Raw genomic sequence first — 23,051 nt, 5'->3', positions numbered from 1 at the left:
GATTTGGATGATTACAAAAAAGGATTGAATAAAAATAAATATGTGGACAATTTATTCCACAAATACATTTTCAATATTGTATGTATTAAATCTGATATTAAACTAAAGTAAATGTGTTATCGGATGACCTGGACAAAAGAATGAAAGGGTAGTCACATGACTGGAAATGGGTATTTTTGACACAATATCAGATTATAGTCATTTGACTCGCTGTTTGCATATCCGGATCAGTACATGGGTACATGTGGTTTGAGGCGAGGTTAATGTATACAAGAAAACCAGGCATACAAACCATATAGCAGTCTCTGCTGATGGTTACTGCAAGAACTGGGTCTGGCAGATGCAAGTCAAGGTGTGGGTGTGTATGGGAGGTGATAATTCACTTGATGTGATGTCAGGTTGATGTATAAAATAAAAGCAGTCATACAAACCATGTAGCAGTGGTCTCTGCTGACGGTTGCTACAAGGGCTAGCTGTGGCTGGTGTCAGTCGAGGGGTGGGTGTTGGGCGTGGCGTGGGCGTGGGTCGGACACGACTTCGTTCCGCGGCCGCCTGTGACGCTGCCTGACTCTGAGAATCCTCAAATCCACTGGACGCTACATCTGTCTCTTCCTCTGAAAACAAACATTTACATCAGGACTGAAAAGAAACCGCTGGATGCTACATAAGTCTCTTCCTCTGAAAACAAACATTTACATCAGAACTGAAAGGAAACCGCTGGACGCTACATCTGTCTCTTCCTCTGAAAACAAACATTTACATCAAAAACTGCTGGGTGGATGGAACAGACTCCTTTCATTTCAAAATGTCTGCCTGGGTATCTAAAGAAACATGTAGTTATTCTGATTGTGATAGACTGGAATGGACGAAATTGGATTTGTGTCAATAATGTTCATCTTCCCTGGGTACATATGCTGAACATGATTCGATGCGAACTACATATGTACTGTTAAATCATTATCTGTGGAAAATTAAATGTTTTGTGTTCGCTTGACAGAGTTGGCTTGAAGGACTACCTGTCCATGATTGTTTGAAATCTAGAAGCTTATACACACATAGTAATAAGAATGCAAAGTTTTGGGGGTTAACAGAACTGTCAGGGTTTAAGGGAGATAACCTACCCTTTATAAGGGTCTTCACAATAATATTAAAGCTGAAAGCATAGAACTCCCTGGGTATAAGGGAGATAACCTACCTTTTGTGAGTGTTTGCACTATATCCAATAATATAATAGCTCATGTCAAAGAAGTCTGGCTACAAGGGAGATAAACTACCTTTTGTTAGTGTCGTCACAATAATATTACAAACCGAAATGACATAACTCTGGGTACAAGGGAGACAACCTACTTTTTATGAATGTCTGCACAATACTATTACAGCTGAATAAACAGAACTATCTGGGTATAAGGGAGACAACCTACCTTTTCTTCAGTGCATGATGGGGTTGGCTGGGGGCATGGTGGGCCTCTGGGTACAAGAGAGACAATCTACCTTTTTGAGTGTCTGGAGTGTGCCGTCTGTTCTACTGTCTTGGTATAAGGGAGACAACCTACCCTTTCTGAGTGTCTGCATGACTGGGTTGGCTGGGGGCGTGGTGGGGCTGTCTGGGGTGTGCTGGCTGTTCTTGATGCTGCTGTTACTCGACCGGACGCTGTGCTGCCTCTTGATCCACTGTTTCTGGGCCCAGTCCTGGATGTTCTGCCAGTTGACAATCGACTGATCGAGCAGCGAGTAGGTCATGATGGGCTGCACCGCCTCTTCGTGCACGTCTGATGAGTGCTCGCTGTTTGCTTCCTTTCCACTCGGATAAACCTTATCAGGTGTTGAACCAGGGTAACGAATCTAATTACACACACACAAAAAAAGAGCTAAAGGTTAGAAATATATTATAAACAAATAAATCTAAAATAGATTACATGTATAATACATAAAACCTTTATAAAACTGTCATCAAATTAGACTGATATACTTCCAAAAGAAATACAATATGTAAAACCTGTAATATATTTTTTATGAATTTTAACTCTAACTTAAAAAAAAAATATATTAATCAAATCTATTCCATAATGGTTTTAAAAAACATTCTGCCTGTGTAAAAATAGTTTTATACCCCAAACTATAGCCAACTGATTAACAAGTGAGAGTATTGTTCACAAACCTTGCTACGTCTGAAGAGAAAGACAAGGAAGAGATTCAGAGGAATAAGAACAGCACAGCAGATTCCTCCAACACCTATGTTCTGCCACGACAAATCCAGCAGGCCAAACTCACCACGGTACTGAAATATAAACATATATTTTAAAACTGGTGGAAATGGCAATTCCAATCAGCAAGCCATTTCTAAAATGATATCAGGTATTAATGTAGTGGTTAAACTGTTGATTTGCCAGTTGACATTGGATCTGACAAATACATTTTATCCACACAAAAAAGCTTATTGAAGAAGCAGATACATGCATTTAAAAACCTTAATTTGATGTTACAAAATAAGACCAAAAACTACTGAAAGAATTCCCCTGCTATTTGGTGTTAAATGTAACATATTGTCGAGAGCATGAAAAGCAACCTGAAAGGACTTCACATATCATGACAAACTGGTTGAAATGGAAAATAACCCAATTGTACATCAAGCAGATTGACTGGACAACCTCTCAAGCCTGTGTGCTCATGAGCCAGAGGTGAAAATAACATAGGACAAACAACCTGGAAAATGTTGAAGGCTCTTGAAAAATAGGGAGTTCAAATATTGAATAATAAAAAAAATACCAATACCATGCAGAAAGACATGTATGGTCAATGCAATGTTTTTAAGAAACCTTTGTGAATTAGGCCCGATTATTTTAATGTGTACCACAAAGCTAGATTTTGCTACCACAAATTACAGGAAAAGTATTTTAGAATAAAAGACCAACTTCGTGGTTAACAAGTAAAACTGTTATAATATTACTCACCTCTGTTTCGTTTGCCTGGTACCACATGGCGTTGAGACACATGTATGACATGAGTAGCGTGAGGATGCAGGTGAGACGCTGGGCGCGGGTAAACCGACTGTAGGATGGACACGCCACGACCGACATCCACAGGTGGTAGTCGGCCATGTACTGGATACCTTTAACCCAGAACACCTGTCAACATACACAAAACACAGACATTAACTGTGGGACCAACATCCACAGGTGGTAGACAAACGATATGTCATTCGTGTGGTTTTAGTGTTTGCACAAACGATTTTCTCAAGCGGTTCAGATACAAATGAAAAGGTTAACCGGCAACGGTAATCAAATGAGAATCTAAGATGGGCTATTTTCGTAGCTTTTCTCCAAATTCTTATCATAAATACTAAATTATTATTATTATTTGGTATACTGGGACTAACTTGAAAGCTGCCATTTACATTTCAGCACACTACCCCATCGGTTCTGTTACAGGGGAGTACTTGTTGGCGCCAAACAATAGTCTGAATGAAACAGGGATTTCCCGGAAGCTTTGAGCTTCCGGGTGTGAACGGAAAGACCCGAAGTTCTGCGAATCCTCGATCGATCCAATTGATGCTGCAACTCAGTGTTTCATCATGTTCTAATTTCCACTTCGTTATTTTAAAGTCTCTTATTAAACGTACTATTTTCTTCGCTGTGTATGTCATATTTTAATAAAATGATTTAGCAAGGGTTGTTTTCATTACAATACATGTTTCAGAATTAATGTATACATTTTAATGTAACCATACAGGTGTCAAAAAGTAAATCAATATACAGAACTTCACATACGTTTTTTTCGCTTCCTATTTATTGCACGAGTTAATTGTGCGCAAGAATATTATGGTATGTTCTTGCTCACAATAAACGTGTGCAATAAATAGGAAGCGAAAATAAAGTATGCGAGGTTCTGTATTTATTACATACCTTTAAAAAATATATATCAGCAATGTATCTCAAACCGCTGTTCAATGCTCCTTTTATGAGCTCAGTTTCAGCATAACGTGCGACTATGTTCCTAAATGTTACTGACACTTCTAATGACAGTGCCGACTTTGTAATTGACCGCAATGTTGAGTTCAAATGGATACATTGTTTTTGTTCTCACACCTGCAATGCTAGGCCTGTTCTCTTATTATTTTATTCCAAAAATAGTTATATTAGCCAAAACACGTCAGTTTACATTTTATGACGAGCGATTATAGGTTTTGCATGAACGATCCGTCGTTCGTGTCGATATTGGTTTTGCATAACCGACAGACAAACAACAAAATCGTTCGTGCCAAATTTTATGCCCTGGAAAGTACAACAGCCTAATTAGTGACAATTGCCATAATTGCAATATGAATTGCTGTAGATCACAGGCTTTACCAATGGAAGATTTTTTGATTCGAATAAAAATTACTGGCTTTCATTTTTATATTTGTTGCAAAAGTTACCGATTTAAAACTGCCACAGGTAAGCATTTTTACTGTGGCAAAAACATTTCAAAATTGCAGTAAATAGCTAATATCTTAAGTTCAAGCACTAAGGTATTGCTAGTTTGAAGATGTGTATGCATCCTGTAATACCTGAGAAAATCCAAGATTTCCTTCCAAAGCCATTATTTCCCGCTCCACCTTCCCATCATCCTCCTCGACCGCAAACCACTTCTCACAGATGAAGTAGAAGACCTGCCCCGTGGCCAGGTCCCGCACAAGGACGTGACTCAGGTACCAGCTGGGGGATGGGCCCGAGTTGTTGTGCCACAGCTGCACCTTCCAGATCTTACCAAGACTGTCCGGTACTCTGAAACACAAACAAACTAACTGATAGAGAGAACATATACATCCACCAGCACTTTGTCTTACAGAATTGTACCAAAACAAACTGAACCAATTTAACAACAAAAGTTGAAATAAAATTGCTCATCAATTCCCAAAATGAGAAATACTAGAATACATTTTAATTAATGTAAGAAACATTGTTCTCAACTACTTTTAATACAATTTGATTTTAGCCCTAATTATCCCCTTACAACAGTACCCCTCCCAAAACTAACCTACATATACCTTAAAAACAACAACCCATTGTACTAAACCTGAAATTTTAGGTAATATTCTGTTTCTAATAGTAAATGCAATGTAATATTTTTTTTCTTGCAATACTCACGTAATGATAAATTTATCCCTGGAGTTCCTCTCAAAGAGAGGTCGGTCATCGTCGCTGACCAGCTCTCTCGTTTCAGACATCCCTTCCTCTCCGTGCAGTATGATGCTGATCTGAAAACAACACACATTTCTGTATACAAACAAGAGCTGGGAAATCCCTTCTAAAAACAACACATATATAGTTGACCATCCACTTGAGGACTAATGGGTGGTAGAAACACTCTTTCGTGGACAATCTGTGGGTTTGTTTTTTGTGCATCAAGTGCCAAATAGCTGGTATATCAATGGCTATGTGCCATCTTGGAGAAGTGAAAAAAAACATTAGTTTTAATGACACCACTAGAGTACATTGATCAAGTAATCATCAGTTACTGAATGTCAAACATTTAGTAATTCTGACACTTAGTCATCAGAGGAAACCCGCTAAAAATTTTCATCAGCAGTAACAGATCTTTTATATGCACTTTCCTACAGACAGAAAACACATACCACAGCCTTTGACCAGTTGTGGTGCACTGGTTGGAACGAGAAAAATAGAGAAGTGAATGTCACAGGCTTCTTGGTCTTAATTAAACAGAGTAACCTATTTCGTTTCTAGTACTAAAGACAAAGTATTACAATGACCAACAGCCAGTGTAAAAACCTGTGTTTGAGGTGAAGTTAAAAAAGCAGTGCTGTCCACAAACAGGAAGAGAAAAACTCACTTTTGCTGTGGTGCCAGCTCCATGTCTAAGACCAGTTTCTACAATAACTTCGTATCTCTGCCTGTCGTTGCCATGGTTATCGGCGAGGTGCAGTACTCCCCCCTTCTTAGCATCGTGCTCATCAGCTTGTCGACACAGATAGAGCAGGAAAAAGTAAATCACAAACACCGACCCCACCAGAATGATAGTCACTGGGTTTTGGTTCAAACTGAAAATACACAACAACAAAAACACTTTATGAATATGATTGAAACTGAAACTTTTTGCACAACAGCAGAATATCAATTGTGTGTCTACAAAAACAAGCTGCCATTTTTATTTAGTACAATAAGATAGCTTGGACAAACTTTATTAATCGTGACCAAGGTAACATGCATATGTGATTCGTTATTGCATAAATGAACATACAATATGCTATTATTTAATAACCAACAATGAGTAGAAATAGAATTAGGTTTTATATGAACACGACTGGCCATTGTTTTGTTTTTTATTTTGAGATAGAGGTTAATAGCTCACCCCAGTTCATTTATGACAGGTCATGGCATGTGATGTTAAATTGTGAAACATGATGTTCTTTAAATCAGATAATTTCATTTTAATGTTTGAGGTAGGTAACTAGTTTAATGTGCACATATACCACTGGGGTTTTGAACACTCAATGTTTGAAATGCCAACCTCACTCTTTTTGTTTTCAGAAGATAAATTATTCTGCTGTAACTAAATTTTAAAATGTTCAACATGTTATTATTTACAGGAATTAGAGATGAAAATGGCACACTAGGAGGGTAAGACAATACATACTTTAATATTTAACATTGTAAAATGTTTAATTTTTAATTTTTAATTATTTTTTAAATAGTGGATAGTTTTAAGACAAAGACTTTTCTCTTCCTTAATTTTACTACCAAAGATAAAAATGAAGTTGATAAAAAAAAAACCCCACCAACAACTGAAAACATTTGTAAGGTTTTAAAAAAAATACGTGACTTATAAAATGTAGAATTCTGGGGTTTTCATCCCTATACTTACGCAAAAAACATATCCACATCAGTAAAGCTCAAATCATTTATAATTCGCTTGAACTGTCCACCAAATGCAGCAAGATGATTGCATCTGAAAGAAATAATAAAATGACTTAATCCATTCCTGTGATGTCACACCAACTGTAGATTATTTTTAAAATCTACAGCTGTGAACAAAGCAGTTAGAATGTGTGTTTTCGGGTTGGGGAATCGAACCCACAACTGACTAACTCATATATTGTAAACAGATGCAGCATTTTAGCCCAAGAGGCCAGACACATGCATCATTGAGTGAGCATGCAATTTAAGTCTCATAAACCTGCATTCCGAGTATTGAATACTTAATTGGAAATCACAGATTACATGTTTAGCACATGCATTAGGTTTAATCCCAGCCATCCACTGCTAACGATTTACTGGCTGAATATTCAGGCAAGGGTCAAAAGGATCCTGCCATTTTGGGATATTAGTTTCGTAAATACAAACCAATTTTTACATTTAAAAGTATGTAACAGAATTGATTAAGTTGCACTTAAAAAGTGTAAATTCATTAAAAAAAACTCAACTGGTCCGAATGGGCCCCATGAATTATTTCTAATGAATCCACACTTCCTCATACATTCTCCACTATTTAGTCTCAAAAAATAATAATTAAAGTGTACAGATTAGGTAATTTCTTCATAATTTGTAGAATATATACTTGAAGATCATAATAAAAACAGACAAAATTATTTATTATGAGTGTGGTTCATTCAAGTTTTTACAGACAATTTGAAAAAAATGGTCATTAGCTTTTTTTGTTGTTTGAAAACAAAAAATCAGTTACCTGCAGTGTATAGAAGATGTTGTAGAATGGTCAGTCGTCTGACAGCCTGCAGAGCTCCATATACGTAACTTCTCATTCCAGAACATGCAGTCTCCAAACCACAGCTTCAGTGTGTAGTTGCGGGCAGTTATCTGCCCTTTACGAAGTCTCCCAGCATTGTAAGTGCAGTCAACAATTCCCATGTAATACATTCCTGTTACTGTAAAACAAAAAAAACAAAAAAAAAAAACAGTTTCAATAAAGAATAATTTAACCATTATGTAATATATTGGCACGGTAATTAACTGTCAAATACACAGAATATTTATCTGGTGTTGTGTGGCCACATGAAACAGTTTGTTACAGCCTTGAATTGCAGAAATGCTTTATGCCTTAGATGTTTGTAAATCCCCTCCCCACTCTCTTTGCCATGGGTGCCAACAGTTTAACTCCAGAAATTTAGCACTGGCATAGGTTGAAAGACATTGCTGTATAATAAAGTGCAATTAATGCTTTATTATCCTTTTTGTCTTTGCAAATGATGCATAACGTAGCTTACAAGTTTATTAGCAGAGATGAACATAACACTGGGAAAAAAATCCAGAAAACTTTGCAGGTTTTTAAAAAGTAGGCATTACTGTGACCTTTCAATCAAAGAAAACAGACAGGAGCAGTTTCGGGGTAGTAACAAAATCTGGAATTGGAGAACATTCATCTATGAAGTTGGTAGTTTGAAATAGAGGTACCAGCAATGTTGGGAATGGGAGGGTGCCTGTTCTCTCAGAAAGTGGAAGTGATGTTTCAGTAAACTAAACTCACATTGTTTGGAATGGGTGAATGTGAGGGATATGTTTGTGTTTTTTATTATGAAAGTACTTCAGGATGTTAAATTACTAATATTACTCAAAGGCTAGTATACCGTAATGCACCGTTTCATATTAAATTTCAAATCAATACAAGTGAAATGAATATTAATAGCAATGCAAAAAAGTGTGGGAGTTTTATATTGACAGTTGTTTAATTAGTAAAGTACTATAATTGTACATGTATAAAAATTGAAGTAAAGTGTGAAGTCGACTCCAATACAATTAATATTATCTTTATTATTTAAATCTTACCGTTGAATGTTCCTGCAGGCATGAACAACTTCAGCTGATCTGCACCTGGCTCAAAGTTGTATTTCAAGTTGTAATTCTGTGGTGTCGGCTGGGAATTTAAACTGAAATATGCAATAAATGACTTGGAGATTGAACTCTTCATCACAATGCTTTTGACAATACATGTATATATTTTTAGATCTAAAACATTATTTTGAAGTACATGTAAAAAATGGTCTCCTACAATTACTAGAAGTCCTGGGCCCAATTTCACAAAACATCGTAAACCTAGTTTTGCACGTAAACGTAAATCTACGACTAAAACACAGTTTTTAATACTTATTATAGTACAACAAATATAGTTAAATGTACACATATTTCATTTTCTTTTGTCCTTAGAATGCTCCATCTTCTGTAATGATATAATTTTCTGTGTGAAATAGATGCCAAACAGTGTACATGTATAACTGCTAGTCGCAGATGTAAACTTACGATGTTTTTGTGAAATAGACCTCAGGTACCTTCTTGGGATTCTAAGAAGACAGAGAGCCAAAATAGATTGTAAACCAGTTCACTGGGGTTTTTCACTACACTTTCATAATTTTGGTTTCACTGGAAAAACATTATTCACCACTGATTGAAATTAAAATATTTTTGTATACAATATGTATAAAAAAGGCTTGGGTACAAGTTAACCAATTTACGAGACCCTATCCTATCAACTACTAGAAAGCTGTTCAATGTTATGAGGTAGCAACTTTCAACCAACATTAAAAACCCCCAACCCAACAAAGTTCACAAAACAAACTGTTACCTCATTGTGATGCCTCCACTGCTGATGTATGGAAGTCAGAAACACCTGAAACTTTGCTCACCTTGTTTTAAAGCAGGCTTGAGCCAAATTTCAGGCACTTCCGACAAGCATATTTATTAGGCATGACCTCAGATATTCACATGACATAAAAATATTTTCTTATAATAATTTTCATTACCATAATACTTCCATAAATAAACACTCTACACTGTGTTATTGATATAATGATATAAAAGTACATGCACTGGATGACAAAAACCTATGATTTTAATGAAATATTCTCTTTTTCCCGGATGGGTCTTCCAGAGTCATTGCTGAATAACACTGCAAAACACCTGTATCCATTTTTTTAAATCCAGCTGTCATGCCCATTTCTTAAAATCCATCCATTTCCAGTTGTTGAATGGAGTATTGTGAGATTCCAGATATCTACTGCCATGTTGTTTAGTCCTTCGTAGTTGCACCTGAGCCTTTGCTCACCTTACGTCTGTCCAGGCAAGAGCGAAAGTTCAGGCACATCCATCAAAAACATCATGGTATCTTCAGTGAGCTCTTCTTCCAAACTTCGATACACAGGTATGTGCTGTTTGATCCGATTTGTTGTGTTGATGCATCATTTCCTGAACGCACCTGAGCCTTTGCTCACCTTAATTCTGTGTAGGCTTGAGCGAAAATATCAGGTACGCCCATGAAACAAATCAGGATACTTGACTGGTAAACGACCCATCCGAATGATCAGAGTAAATCTCCAGATTCAACAATTAAATAAATTAATGTTTACCTAGCAATGTAAAATCTGTCATTTAATCTAGTACTTTTTTTTATCGTTTAATGGAAGTTAAAAATATATATTCAAAACAAAACAAAACAATGTCCTACACTAAAAGTTATCATCATCATCAAAAGAAAGACACCTGCATTCGATTTCATGGACAAGTCAATAAAATCTCTTGAATGTTTCTTAGCAAGATGTATTGCATATAAGGAATTGTTTCATTTTTTAAAACTATCTAAATCATTCCATTTAGGATTGACAAGGACTTACAGACAGACAGACAGACAGGAGACAGACTGACTAGTTCTTCAGTGGAGAAAGCATACTCTAAAGTGTCCCTATTTCCATGTACCAATCTGTGTGAGACATTACGAACCTGATAAGTAGACAGATGGGGAACATGCGTCCTGACGGCACCGGGTCAAGCTCTATGGCAATGTGGAGTGACTGTCGGATGTTCTCTGACGTGATGTTAAACTGGTGGGTGTTCATCATACTCTTGTGTAGTGTCGTGTTCAGAAAGTGATCTTCCTGCAATAAATAAAACACAAAACATTTCATACATAATATAAAGGGGGATCTTAAGTGGTTTAATTAATATGTATAAATTATAAACACTGAGGTGAAAAAGATGCTGGAAAATTAGTTTTTAAATTATGTTGTAACAAAATTTATTTTAAAAGTTATTCTTTTTATAATCTAATAATTATTGTCAATTAGTTTTATTTTCGGTTAGCAATTGCAGCTAAAGGAGAATGAAGTATACATGTAGCACAATATTAATGTGGTATCTGTTCTAAATTAATTGCAGCTTAAACATATTCTATATAATTTGTAAAGCTGAGACAGTGATCATGTAAAATGAAAGCATTAAAATTTCTAAAGCTGAGGGCAATGACTGTAAAAGTAAAGCATGGCCAGAAGCCAGCCGACAGGTGTGAAGTGCTGACCTTCCCCTCCGACACTGGGATCTGTATCTGTACCATGTCCTCTGGTTTTAGGTTCGCTACAACCACGCTCCTCCCTTCACACGTGTACATGGTCAACACAACCACCTCAGACTTAATCTGAAAAGCAACATCATCACATGAGTACATGGTCAACACAACCACCTCAGACTTAATCTGAAAAACAACATCATCACATGAGTACATGGTCAACACAACCACCTCAGACTTAATCTGAAAAACAACATCACCACATGAGTACATCGTCAACACAACCACCTCAGACTTAATCTGAAAAACAACATCATCACATGAGTACATGGTCAACACAACCACCTCAGACTTAATCTGAAAAACAACATCATCACATGAGTACATGGTCAACACAACCACCTCAGACTTAATCTGAAAAACAACATCATCACATGAGTACATGGTCAACACAACCACCTCAGACTTAATCTGAAAAACAACACCACATGAGTACATGGTCAACACAACCACCTCAGACTTAATCTGAAAAACAACACCACATGAGTACATGGTCAACACAACCACCTCAGACTTAATCTGAAAAACAACATCATCACATGAGTACATGGTCAACACAACCACCTCAGACTTAATCTGAAAAACAACACCACATGAGTACATGGTCAACACAACCACCTCAGACTTAATCTGAAAAACAACATCATCACATGAGTACATGGTCAACACAACCACCTCAGACTTAATCTGAAAAACAACATCATCACATGAGTACATGGTCAACACAACCACCTCAGACTTAATCTGAAAAACAACACCACATGAGTACATGGTCAACACAACCACCTCAGACTTAATCTGAAAAACAACACCACATGAGTACATGGTCAACACAACCACCTCAGACTTAATCTGAAAAACAACACCACATGAGTACATAGTCAACACACCCACCTCAGACTTAATCTGAAAAACAACACCACATGAGTACATGGTCAACACAACCACCTCAGACTTAATCTGAAAAACAACACCATCACATGAGTACATGGTCAACACAACCACCTCAGACTTAATCTGAAAAACAACATCATCACATGAGTACATGGTCAACACAACCACCTCAGACTTAATCTGAAAAACAACATCATCACATGAGTACATAGTCAACACAACCACCTCAGACTTAATCTGAAAAACAACATCATCACATGAGTACATGGTCAACACAACCACCTCAGACTTAATCTGAAAAACAACACCACATGAGTACATGGTCAACACAACCACCTCAGACTTAATCTGAAAAACAACATCACCACATGAGTACATGGTCAACACAACCACCTCAGACTTAATCTGAAAAACAACATCACCACATGAGTACATGGTCAACACAACCACCTCAGACTTAATCTGAAAAACAACATCATCACATGAGTACATGGTCAACACAACCACCTCAGACTTAATCTGAAAAACAACACCACATGAGTACATGGTCAACACAACCACCTCAGACTTAATCTGAAAAACAACATCACCACATGAGTACATGGTCAACACAACCACCTCAGACTTAATCTGAAAAACAACATCATCACATGAGTACATGGTCAACACAACCACCTCAGACTTAATCTGAAAAACATCACCACATGAGTACATCGTCAACACAACCACCTCAGACTTAATCTGAAAAACAACATCACCACATGAGTACATCGTCAACACAACCACCTCAGACTTAATCTGAAAAACAACATCACCACATGAGTACATCGTCAACACAACCACCTCAGACTTAATCTGAAAAACAACATCATCACATGAGTACATAGTCAACACAACCACCTCAGACTTAATCTAAAAAACAACATCGGAACGAGAAATAGCCCAGTGGGTCCACCAACGGGGATTGATCCTAGACTGACTGCACATCAAACGAGCCAGGGATCTCAAATGCCCTGAGACAGATATTAACACAAGACACTTAGGAAATTATACAAGTCCATTTTAAAACAGAACCCACTGTAATGAGACATGGTCTTGACCATTATCAAATTTACATACAAATGTCTAACAGAAATGCTAGCATGAGGTTTAACTTGCTGTAACAGACACCATGTATAACAACCACATGTTTATCAAGGATGTGTCAGGAATATTCCCTCTGTTCACAGATTTGGGTATTTCACTTCTTTATGCTTATCTGGACATAAAAAGAATATTTTTGTATTCCTTAGTTGTTGGGTTTTTTCTCCCTACCCCATCATGTTATAATCTGAAGACATACATTTTTGTCTATCTCAAGAACAGGTTTGATGTAAATCTTTTTTACAGAAAGATAAGCTCACAGATTTGTTTTTCTGTTTAAATAATAAATAATTCAGATCGTCTTCTTTTCATTCCTTCTTGTAATGACATCACAGGGAGATGTTTGCTGCCAGATTATTTCACTTTTTTGTTTGTTGTTGTTGCAAAAATCTGCAGTGATTTAACGAGAAAAGTTAAAGGTCTTTTCTTAGACTAAATCAATCAGCGAATAAAATGGGATATCAATTTGACACACTGATCAACCAACTAAATATTTTTGCCGGCACCAAAGCAAAGAGTCATTGGAATCCACTTAAGGCTCAAATAGGTGCATTATCGAGTGTGTGACATCACAAGATTTCTATTAATCACAGTTCAGAGGAAATCAATTTTCAATAATGTCCATCCAAGTTGACGAAATGAAACGTCTCTACACCACTTCTCCTACAAACCATGGTGAAGGAAAACTTTAAATTGCTCGGTGTAACGTTCCAAGTCGGAAGTGAAATTGCTGAATGGAAATTGATGTTTTGAAACTACAAAGTTGGCAAAACAGGCCAGTCAGTCTGAGAGGACAAACATGAAATATTTAAACCTGTATTATATAGACATCACATCAAAATAATATCTCACTAAAAGTTATGTTCATTTTAAAGGATTAAAGTATATATGTGAATATACACTCATTACTCATAAAGGTGTTGGATTTTCTTCATATATTACCGGTTTTCAAAACTATTAAATTCATGTGATTAAATTTTTTATACAGTCATTCTGTTTTAGATAGTTGCCAGGTTGTAAACTTTACATACACTCATCCCTCATAAGGTGTTGCATTTTCCTCGTACATTACCAGTTTTCAAAACTCTTGAATTCATGTGATTAAATTTGTAGAATCATCCTGTTTTAGACAGTTGCCATGTTGTAAACCTTACTTGTGATTTCCTGGAAAATGGGTTTCTTTTGAAAGATGTCATGTGAGCTTGAAAGCACTCCTCTTCTTGCGATGAAGATTCGGAACTTCTAGACATGTTTCCAATAGCGCTGGTTACTGCCACAATGTTTGTAGGCAGCTTGAATGTAGCCCCATCTATTGTGATTGGCTCCAGTGAGTGTGATGTATAGTGAGATGCGAGGACAGAGACAAAGTCCGATGCTTTGTGGATGGGCTCTTCTCCCATTGAGTGGAACTGGAGTTGTAACTGCAAAACAACAAAAGGAGAAACAGAGTGTATTTCTTGCCGCTGTCATATTAGTTTAAATTAACTAGAAAAACGGTCAGAGAAAATGTCATCAGTTATGGCAATTTCAATGCCTGTTTGGTACAAGGGTACAGGGATGAAAAGAACATTAGTATTTTTCTTTTTAATCAAGACATTAAGTTACTGATTTGATCATGAAAGAAGAAATCTACAGTTACCGCATTACACTTTTATTTCTGTTGGCAAAATTAATCTTTTACGTTTTATGTGTATACTTTCCTATAGAACAAAAGGCAATGTTATTTTCTGTGTGAATGGATCTCATACATACTACAGTAATACTGCTGAATTGGGCAACAAGATTAAGTGTCAGGCAATACATAAGAGACCATCAATTAAATTTACTCTTTTTTTAGTTTATTCATTATTCAGTCTAATAAAGAAAAAACAACTTGGGAAGATTTCTTCTGCTGTCAAAGAACATGCAAAATAAAAAAAGCCTTCCATCACCTTATCTCCCGTTGCTAGCCACGTATAAGCAGCATTTAGCAATGACAAGCTGGCACATTAAATGCTCTTATCTGAGCACAAAATTAGCACAACAATAAATTTTCGTTTTAAAAACAAATCTCTGCATGCACGAGGACTGGAAATAAATTGAATCATTAATCAAAGAAATTGTTTCTGTCTTACTTTGAGCAGACTATTGAGAACGGTTATCACGTGGGCTGTGAGCGTTCTGGGCAGCGGCCTGCGCGACATGGCCGGACCGGTGGCGGCCTCCATAATGCTGGAGATGGCTTGAATAGCCAGGCTGAGCAGGTCCTCGCTGGGACTGCCATTCTTCACGTATAGATCCACCGCTTTCATCTGCATTGATTCGAGGATGTCTAAGGCTATTCCCAATGCTGGTCCACTTAGCTGAAGTGAAGAAAAGAACTTTTCAGTCAAGTGGTCGATTAACTGGGATCCAAACTAACAGATTGGAGCCTGCATGGCTAGAAAGAATGCAGGGAGGCCATTCGGGGCGATTCCAGGTTTAAAACTATTAAAAGTACAGTAGCACTTTTTTTTGTACAAAGCAAGAACTACAGGAACCCAATTTAAAAACAACAACAAAACACAAACATACACTTCTAGATTAGATATATCACCTACCCCTTACCCGTAACATTTCCACCCCCCCCCCCCCCCCCCCCAAAAAAAGCCTATAAAAACTGTATCTCGTGATCCAGTGAAAGTAAGTCTCTTTTCCAAAAGAACTGGCTGCTGACAGGAATTCCAATGATAGTCAGACAGAATTACATTCATTGCTGTCATTGAAGATTTCAACGGCAACGCAACAAGAGGAATAATTCTGAATGTCATGCAATTCACGTTTCAATAATATTCTGTTGATTATTATTGATATGGAAGAAGAATGTACTAACAGGAATTTTCATGGCTTTACTAACGGTCCAAAATGGAAGTCAATTTTGTTACAGCTTTGGCTGCTCTTTACAAATTAATAATTTTATGGATATTATGGGCTTTCAACTCAGCAAGCCTTACAATAATTTTCACAGACATCTCGGCAGACAAACATAACATACATGAATTTGATGTAATAAAGAAAAACAACCCTGTTTTCTATTACGCGAAATATCTGACTGCTGTAAAGGACAATTACAGAAAAAGGTTTTGGGGATATTTTACTTAAAGCAACACGACTTAAATAAATAATTCTCCAACCCCCTTGGCTGATAGTAAGACATGTTTTATATGCAAAAGATATATTGTCATATTCTAGTGGCTAGTGGTTCAACTGATATCTGAATAAATTTGAGATAATCATGTGTTAATATAATAATTGACATGCTTAAAAACATATTTTTCATCTTCTTTTTAAAACAAGGAAAACTGAAGAAAATATAAAGCAAGAAGAAAATGAACGAAAAGAATGAGTATTTTTTATGACCTGGTTGGATCAAAGCAAATAATTTAACTTTTATAGTTGGGCTAATTAAAGTACATTATTGGAACATTTATTTATTTTATTATTATAATCCTTCCCGGCATGATTTTAGTTATACGCTAAATAAAGAGTATATTATTTGAACAAATTCCTTTTTGTATTCCAGAGCAACATCTTAGTGCTGCTTGGTGAATTAAAGAAATCCACCAAAAGCACGTTATAATTGGTGAAACGAAGAAAATGAAAACTGACCAAGATTGTGTTTCAACAGTTTATCGATAACCATAGTCTGTATTTCATGCTTTATGGCAACATTTTCATCAACTCAATTACATATTGATTACTGGCAGTCCAGCAAAATGTGTTTTTATAAATAGACAAAGCCATTATTAATGGGACATTTCGCAGACGCCGACTGTGCCTTTTGCTGGTGATTTCTGCACCCAGGAAACCCCTGCTCCATGCTAAGTAGGTGCAACGTCTGACGAACCACTTGGCGGCAGAACCAGTGATGTCACGAACACTGCGACTATAATCACGAAGGAATTTATTCCCGGTTTTATCCTCTCCTCCGACCCACGTGCAGATGTTTGGTTCTCATGGAGACTACACGATTTCTGTCTGATTAAATTGGTTTGTTGATAAGGGACAATGAACAAAACACAACCAATCGATTGTGCCTTTCATGGGCCGTAATGCTGTAAGTATTATCACCCCATAAAAAGCTTAGCCTGTCTGTTCCATGTGCCAAATATTCCTCAAAGCTGATTTATCCACCAAGCATTGTTTACCATCTCATTTGTTTCGGTTCTGCTGGACAGAAACATCTTATTTTCCACACTGAATGGTCATACGGAGAAAGCTACAAAGACCACGACAAGAAGCAGAATGTCAATTCATAAGACTTATTGCATTAAAGCTAAGCTTCTGTACATTCAATTATATCTTTTCTTCTTCTTCTTTCTTCACAATTTGTTTCCTGGGGGAAAAGCCGAAAGAAGCTTTAACTGAAGTGCCTTCAGGATCATTTCCAATACAGAGCCATTGAAGACGCTGATAACACCATTTGCATGTCAAATATTAAGGCCCAAAATTAATAAGTAAATATTATACCCATTTTATTTTTACCTTTGCTATTTTGCAACATAATTTTCAAGACCAACAGAATTAATTAATTTTGGGGTTGTTTTCAGTCCAATAGAATGTACCAATATATATACATATAGCTAAAGTTCCATCAAGTATTGCCATCAAATATATACTCTGAGTAGAACTCAGCCTTTAATATAATTAGGCAGTCACTATTAGTGTATTCAATAAGTGCTAAGCCTGACCTTCCACTTCTTTGATGGAAAACCTTTAAAGATGTAGAAATTTACTAGAAGAACATGTGAGTTAACTGGTCTATAAATCCCTCTCATGTTTGAGACATTGTCATTGTTTGATACATATTCAGGTAGTGACCAGCCAACTGCCTTATACGTTCTGACCTGTTTAAATGGTCATAATACTCATATACATGTATGTAAAAGTTTGTTTTTTTTATATGGCAAAGATAAATGGCAGAACTAGACATATGAAATTCATGTGATTTAAAAATAAAAGTATATAAAAACCAGCATCATTGTTTGCAAACATTTTAATTAAGATAACCATGGTGAAAACTATCCTCAAACTAGATTAGTGTCAACAAAAAGAAATGTTACCAATCCCCAGAGAAATCACTGTCTAGGCCATGTCTGTAGATTTTACTAGCCAGCTCTAACCATGTTTAGAAACAGTGTTACTTACCAAAGTGCGTTGGAGATGACCCAAAAACTATTAATTTAAAAATTAAACATTTCTGGGAGGAAATGTAACTGGATTTGATACATCATCTAAATTGTAGACACAAATCAATTTCCATGTAGATGTATGCATCTTGCACTAACTGCACGATATAATTGTCAGCAGACTGAATGCTATTTTATTAAATAAATCAATTGGAAATAATACAAACTGCATTATTTGAAAAGCATTTAAACTAAAACTAATGAATGAACAAGATAGATATGGGTTTGACCCACATGTACTAGCAGCATGTAAACACTGATTGCTGTGTGAACCCGTATCCACATATACGTACATCGACATATGTCCAATCAGCATCAACCAATGCCTGTCGTTTACTTAATTACTGATCAGGATCTACCCAAGGAAGTTTTCAGTAAAACATCAAATGTTGTACACATAATGTACATACACAGCATGTTAAGTGTTTTTACCACACATCCTGCACCCACTGTTTGTATTGACAGAGTATGATAAAGCAAACTGACATCCTGCTAGTAGTCAAATATGCCTTGTTATGTGACCTGTCCCACTCAACTCAACTTTAACAAATGTTCTTGTAAATATCCAGTATATATTAAAAAAAAATCTTACACACTCATTGGTGAGAACATCATGCATTAATTTTGATAACACATGGGTACGTGAGTCAACAATTTCAAGACATACAACTGGCTGCTCCTAGGTGATGACCAGGTCACTAGTGCCAAGTATCCAATGAAAAACAACACAGGGATATTACACAATGATGTATAGTTAACCTGACATTCATGCGTCTGTGACGCGTAAGTCAGCTACAAGTGCAACGGCTGTAAATAACTTTTAGTCGAAAAAGATGTTAAAAATAGCTTAAATCCTCTTTTTTGAGGTTATGTAAGAAATAGAATAATACATTAGTGTTCGTTAGATACCATTTATCTCACGAGTTGTTTAAAAACGTATTAAACTCACTTTCGCTCATTTGATACATTTTAAAACAACTAGTATGATATCTAACAGCCACTCATGTATTATTCTCTATATACAGGTACGTTTATATAGGAAAATCTAGTCTTGATATTGGAAAAACTAGTCTTGATATAGAAAAATCTAATCTTGATATAGAAAACACTAGTCTTGAACATGACAAATATTAACTACAAGAATGAAGTCATTAATTTTTTATGTCATAATAAAAATTAAAAAAAAAAAAAAAAGTGCTTGCAAATTTAGCTTGAGCTAGAAATAAAGATGATTTCCCAACTTTTCCTGTCATTTTACTGATTAATGACGTAGCTTATCAACTTTATTTTGTTCTGGACAAATGGGGAATTCTGCTTGCTAACGACCACTTTCTAAATAAAAGGGCAATTAATACATAACAGGAAAGGCCTATTAGTTTAACAACACTTCAGCACATTTTAAAGTATGGTTATTTTGTGTGTAACAAATGGACATATCGGCACTTGGCAGAGAGACAGGAAACCCATTGCCACTACATAAGTTACTCTTAGTGAACAGCAAGGAATCTTTTATACACGCACATTTTCAGTCAGAGTACCATGCATCATAGCCTTTTATATACCAGCAGAGAACACTGGTTGGTATGTGGGGGACACTGGTTGGTATGTGGGGGACACTGGTTGGTGTGTGTGGGACACTAGTTGGTATGTGGGGGTAAAACACAGAGATCGACTGACGGCTATCAGTGGTATATTCAGGAGAATGCCCTACCACGTCGGCAAATAAGAAAACTTTGAAAATATATTATGAATATATTATAAAGACATATTTCATTGTAATGTTATTTTAAGTTGTTTGCAGTGCCACCTTTCCTTGGATATTTGAGAATACATATAAAATGTCCAGCTGAAACACTTTCAATCAATTAATTAAACAATTTTGTAATGTACACTCAACTAGCTGCATTCAGTCTTGCTATAATTTGACATGATGTATGACACTGAAAGTGAAACTATTTATCAGTTTCAAGTAACGACAAACAATTTATTGCCACAGTTAATACAGAATCCATTACGTCATGTATACGAAAACGACCTCACTGACAAATACAAATATATCAACTTGAAACTGTCAACATCTAATTACTTGTTGATTTGAAAATCAATTTTATTTGTAAGTGATTAGTCATAAAATAGTGCTAATGGGAAGGCAGGGGTAATTTTTGTGATAAACGTAACTAATTAAAGTAAAATGTCATCAACATCAATTTATACCAATATTATAAACAACTGTCTAGATATTTAATTAGTGTTTTGTGACTCATTTGATTCTCTCTTTTTTTTAAACTTTGATTCCTTTTTCTTTCTCTTTTTTAAAATGTATTATTCACAAACACAAAAACCCTGTTACAAGTAACTGCCCCACTTAAGGTATTTTTTGGTTTTAACCTTCCAACTATTGGATTAATTTTTGACAAAAAACACATTGAGTTTGTAACTTGTTCTCACATATTTTCACTTTAAAAGTTTATAAATATATAAAATAATGTTCATATATTTTTGTGGCCAAATGTCCAGTATTTACAGCCATTATTCCCAATCATTGAGTTTTGCTGACCACAATGTGTTTTGGAAATTATTTACAATTCATATCCCAGTATTTTGTGATTTTCATTGTTGATAAAATGGTCAAATTTATTATTTTGAGGAACTGATAGCTGATTTGACAGGTGATACAATAATAAATTTGACCGTTTCACAATTGGTGACAGCTGATTAATAATAAATTTGACCATTTCACCAAGCTGTACATACATGTAGCACACAAGTACATGTAAAGTATTTCCATTTGAAATGATATAAAAAGCTTACCTCTTGTGCAACAGCCGTGGTTGACACCAAAGACTGGGCGGTCTGTATGACTTCAGCCTGAAAGAATGTGTTAATAAATTATGTAGATCCAGTACCCTGTACCCTCTTCTGTCAACAGTGATGCCGAACCACATAAACTATTCAATTAAGATCCTACCCTGCACCGTGTTCACAAAATGCTTGTCAGCTAAAAATATGCATTCCAGGGTAGGTTTGGATTAAGAGGTATTCCAGAAATGAAAAAGTGGGGTGGGTGGGACATAATTCACAAGATTGGGTTTTTTTTAAATGCCTGGCAGATCTGCCAATTTTAATCTTTTTGTTAATATATATATATATATTTTTTTTTTTAAACACATTATGAAATTAATATAACTGCATGTATCACTTTATCTGCATAGTCTGCATTACAGATCTCATGGAAGTTTTATACTCCAGTCATATTCACCAATGGTGGATCCATCGATAACTTGGTATTGTGCATTAGAATGCCTCTGAACATCCATATTTTATTTGGTCTCTGTGGTAATTGCCCTATCCTGATAAATCTTGTTCCTAGATGAACAGAGATGAAGAGAGATAGTCTGAATTGTATACAAAAGTCAAACATCAACAGACTGATTTATCCATGGGCTAAACATAAATTAATAATTACAAACTTTTTGTTTTCTTGTTATCTGATTTACTGGATTCAGGACATAAAAAATGGCATCGATACAAAGGATGTACAGTACAAAGGATGAAAATAAAGGATTTATGTGTATTTCAAACAATATTATTTCTAAATTTTACCTGTACAATTTGTAGTAATTGTTTTTAGTTTGGGGTAATTTATCGATATATAATGTTCAGTAAAACCTTTTAGTATAAAACTGCTTCTACATTATAAAATTAAATACAATTTGTGACAAACTGCCCAAAATGTAAAAACGCCTATGATTTAAAAATCCACATTTCTAAACAAAAATATATCAATAAAACAAGCAGGTATCAACAACACAGGTAATTAAATACGATACAACAACAACATCAATCAGTAACTGTTCCATTAAACTAATATTTAATAACATATTGTACTATTAACCGAGTATGTATAATTTATGCACCTAACAGTGAGCAAATGAATGTGAGGCATATCCTAAAATACTGAATCACTAGCTTGGAAAGGAAAGGAATATTTATCAACACCTCAGCACATTTTAAATTATAGCTACATGTAGTTGGTCTCTAACATGATTGTTATGACATTTGGCCTAGGGAAACAGAGAAGAAACATGTTGCCAACACACAGGCTACTTCTACTGGAAAAACAGCAAGAGATATTCTATAGCCACTTTCCCATAGACAGGACAATACTAACTACATTTGATGTACCAGTCATGCAAAACCTTCATCATTTGTGATTGATCCTATGACCTATGATAGGCAGTGTTTCTGTCAGAAAGAAATGTTTGGGTATGGCACCATGGAAGTGAATGCAACCACAGTCAATAGGGGGGTATGGGGGGGCCTCCCCCAGAAATAAAATGGGTTAAGTTTAGGGTTATGGTTAAGAAAATCATGCAGTGATGATGAGTGTCATTAATTTTGTCAAGATGTTAACTTAAAAAAATTAAATCTGCAAAAAACATTGGGTATGGTGCCATACCCATT

The 23,051-nt window shown here is 35.8% G+C and overlaps 1 protein-coding gene across 1 annotated transcript in view; it reads right to left on the bottom strand.

Annotated features, from left to right (window-relative positions):
* The window catches only part of LOC121381607 (polycystic kidney disease protein 1-like 1), a 246,383-nt gene that overhangs the window by 26,684 nt on the left and 196,648 nt on the right, over positions 1-23,051 (bottom strand). Inside the window, exons 35-49 of the mRNA XM_041510943.1 lie at positions 21,399-21,455; positions 15,495-15,722; positions 14,535-14,801; positions 11,296-11,412; positions 10,722-10,876; positions 8,778-8,878; positions 7,681-7,879; positions 6,862-6,945; positions 5,830-6,037; positions 5,127-5,236; positions 4,547-4,763; positions 2,952-3,125; positions 2,159-2,278; positions 1,554-1,842; positions 432-614 (exon numbers count right to left, since the gene is read on the bottom strand). Of these exons, the coding sequence (XP_041366877.1) occupies positions 432-614; positions 1,554-1,842; positions 2,159-2,278; positions 2,952-3,125; positions 4,547-4,763; positions 5,127-5,236; positions 5,830-6,037; positions 6,862-6,945; positions 7,681-7,879; positions 8,778-8,878; positions 10,722-10,876; positions 11,296-11,412; positions 14,535-14,801; positions 15,495-15,722; positions 21,399-21,455 (2,509 nt within the window). The remainder of the gene's footprint in view (positions 1-431; positions 615-1,553; positions 1,843-2,158; positions 2,279-2,951; positions 3,126-4,546; positions 4,764-5,126; positions 5,237-5,829; positions 6,038-6,861; positions 6,946-7,680; positions 7,880-8,777; positions 8,879-10,721; positions 10,877-11,295; positions 11,413-14,534; positions 14,802-15,494; positions 15,723-21,398; positions 21,456-23,051) is intronic.

The sequence above is a fragment of the Gigantopelta aegis genome, chromosome 9 (assembly GCF_016097555.1).
Source record: "Gigantopelta aegis isolate Gae_Host chromosome 9, Gae_host_genome, whole genome shotgun sequence".
NCBI classification, from domain to species: domain Eukaryota; kingdom Metazoa; phylum Mollusca; class Gastropoda; order Neomphalida; family Peltospiridae; genus Gigantopelta; species Gigantopelta aegis.
The sequence above is the reverse complement of the archived record's forward strand: the minus strand, read 5'-3'. Positions and strand labels throughout refer to the sequence as shown.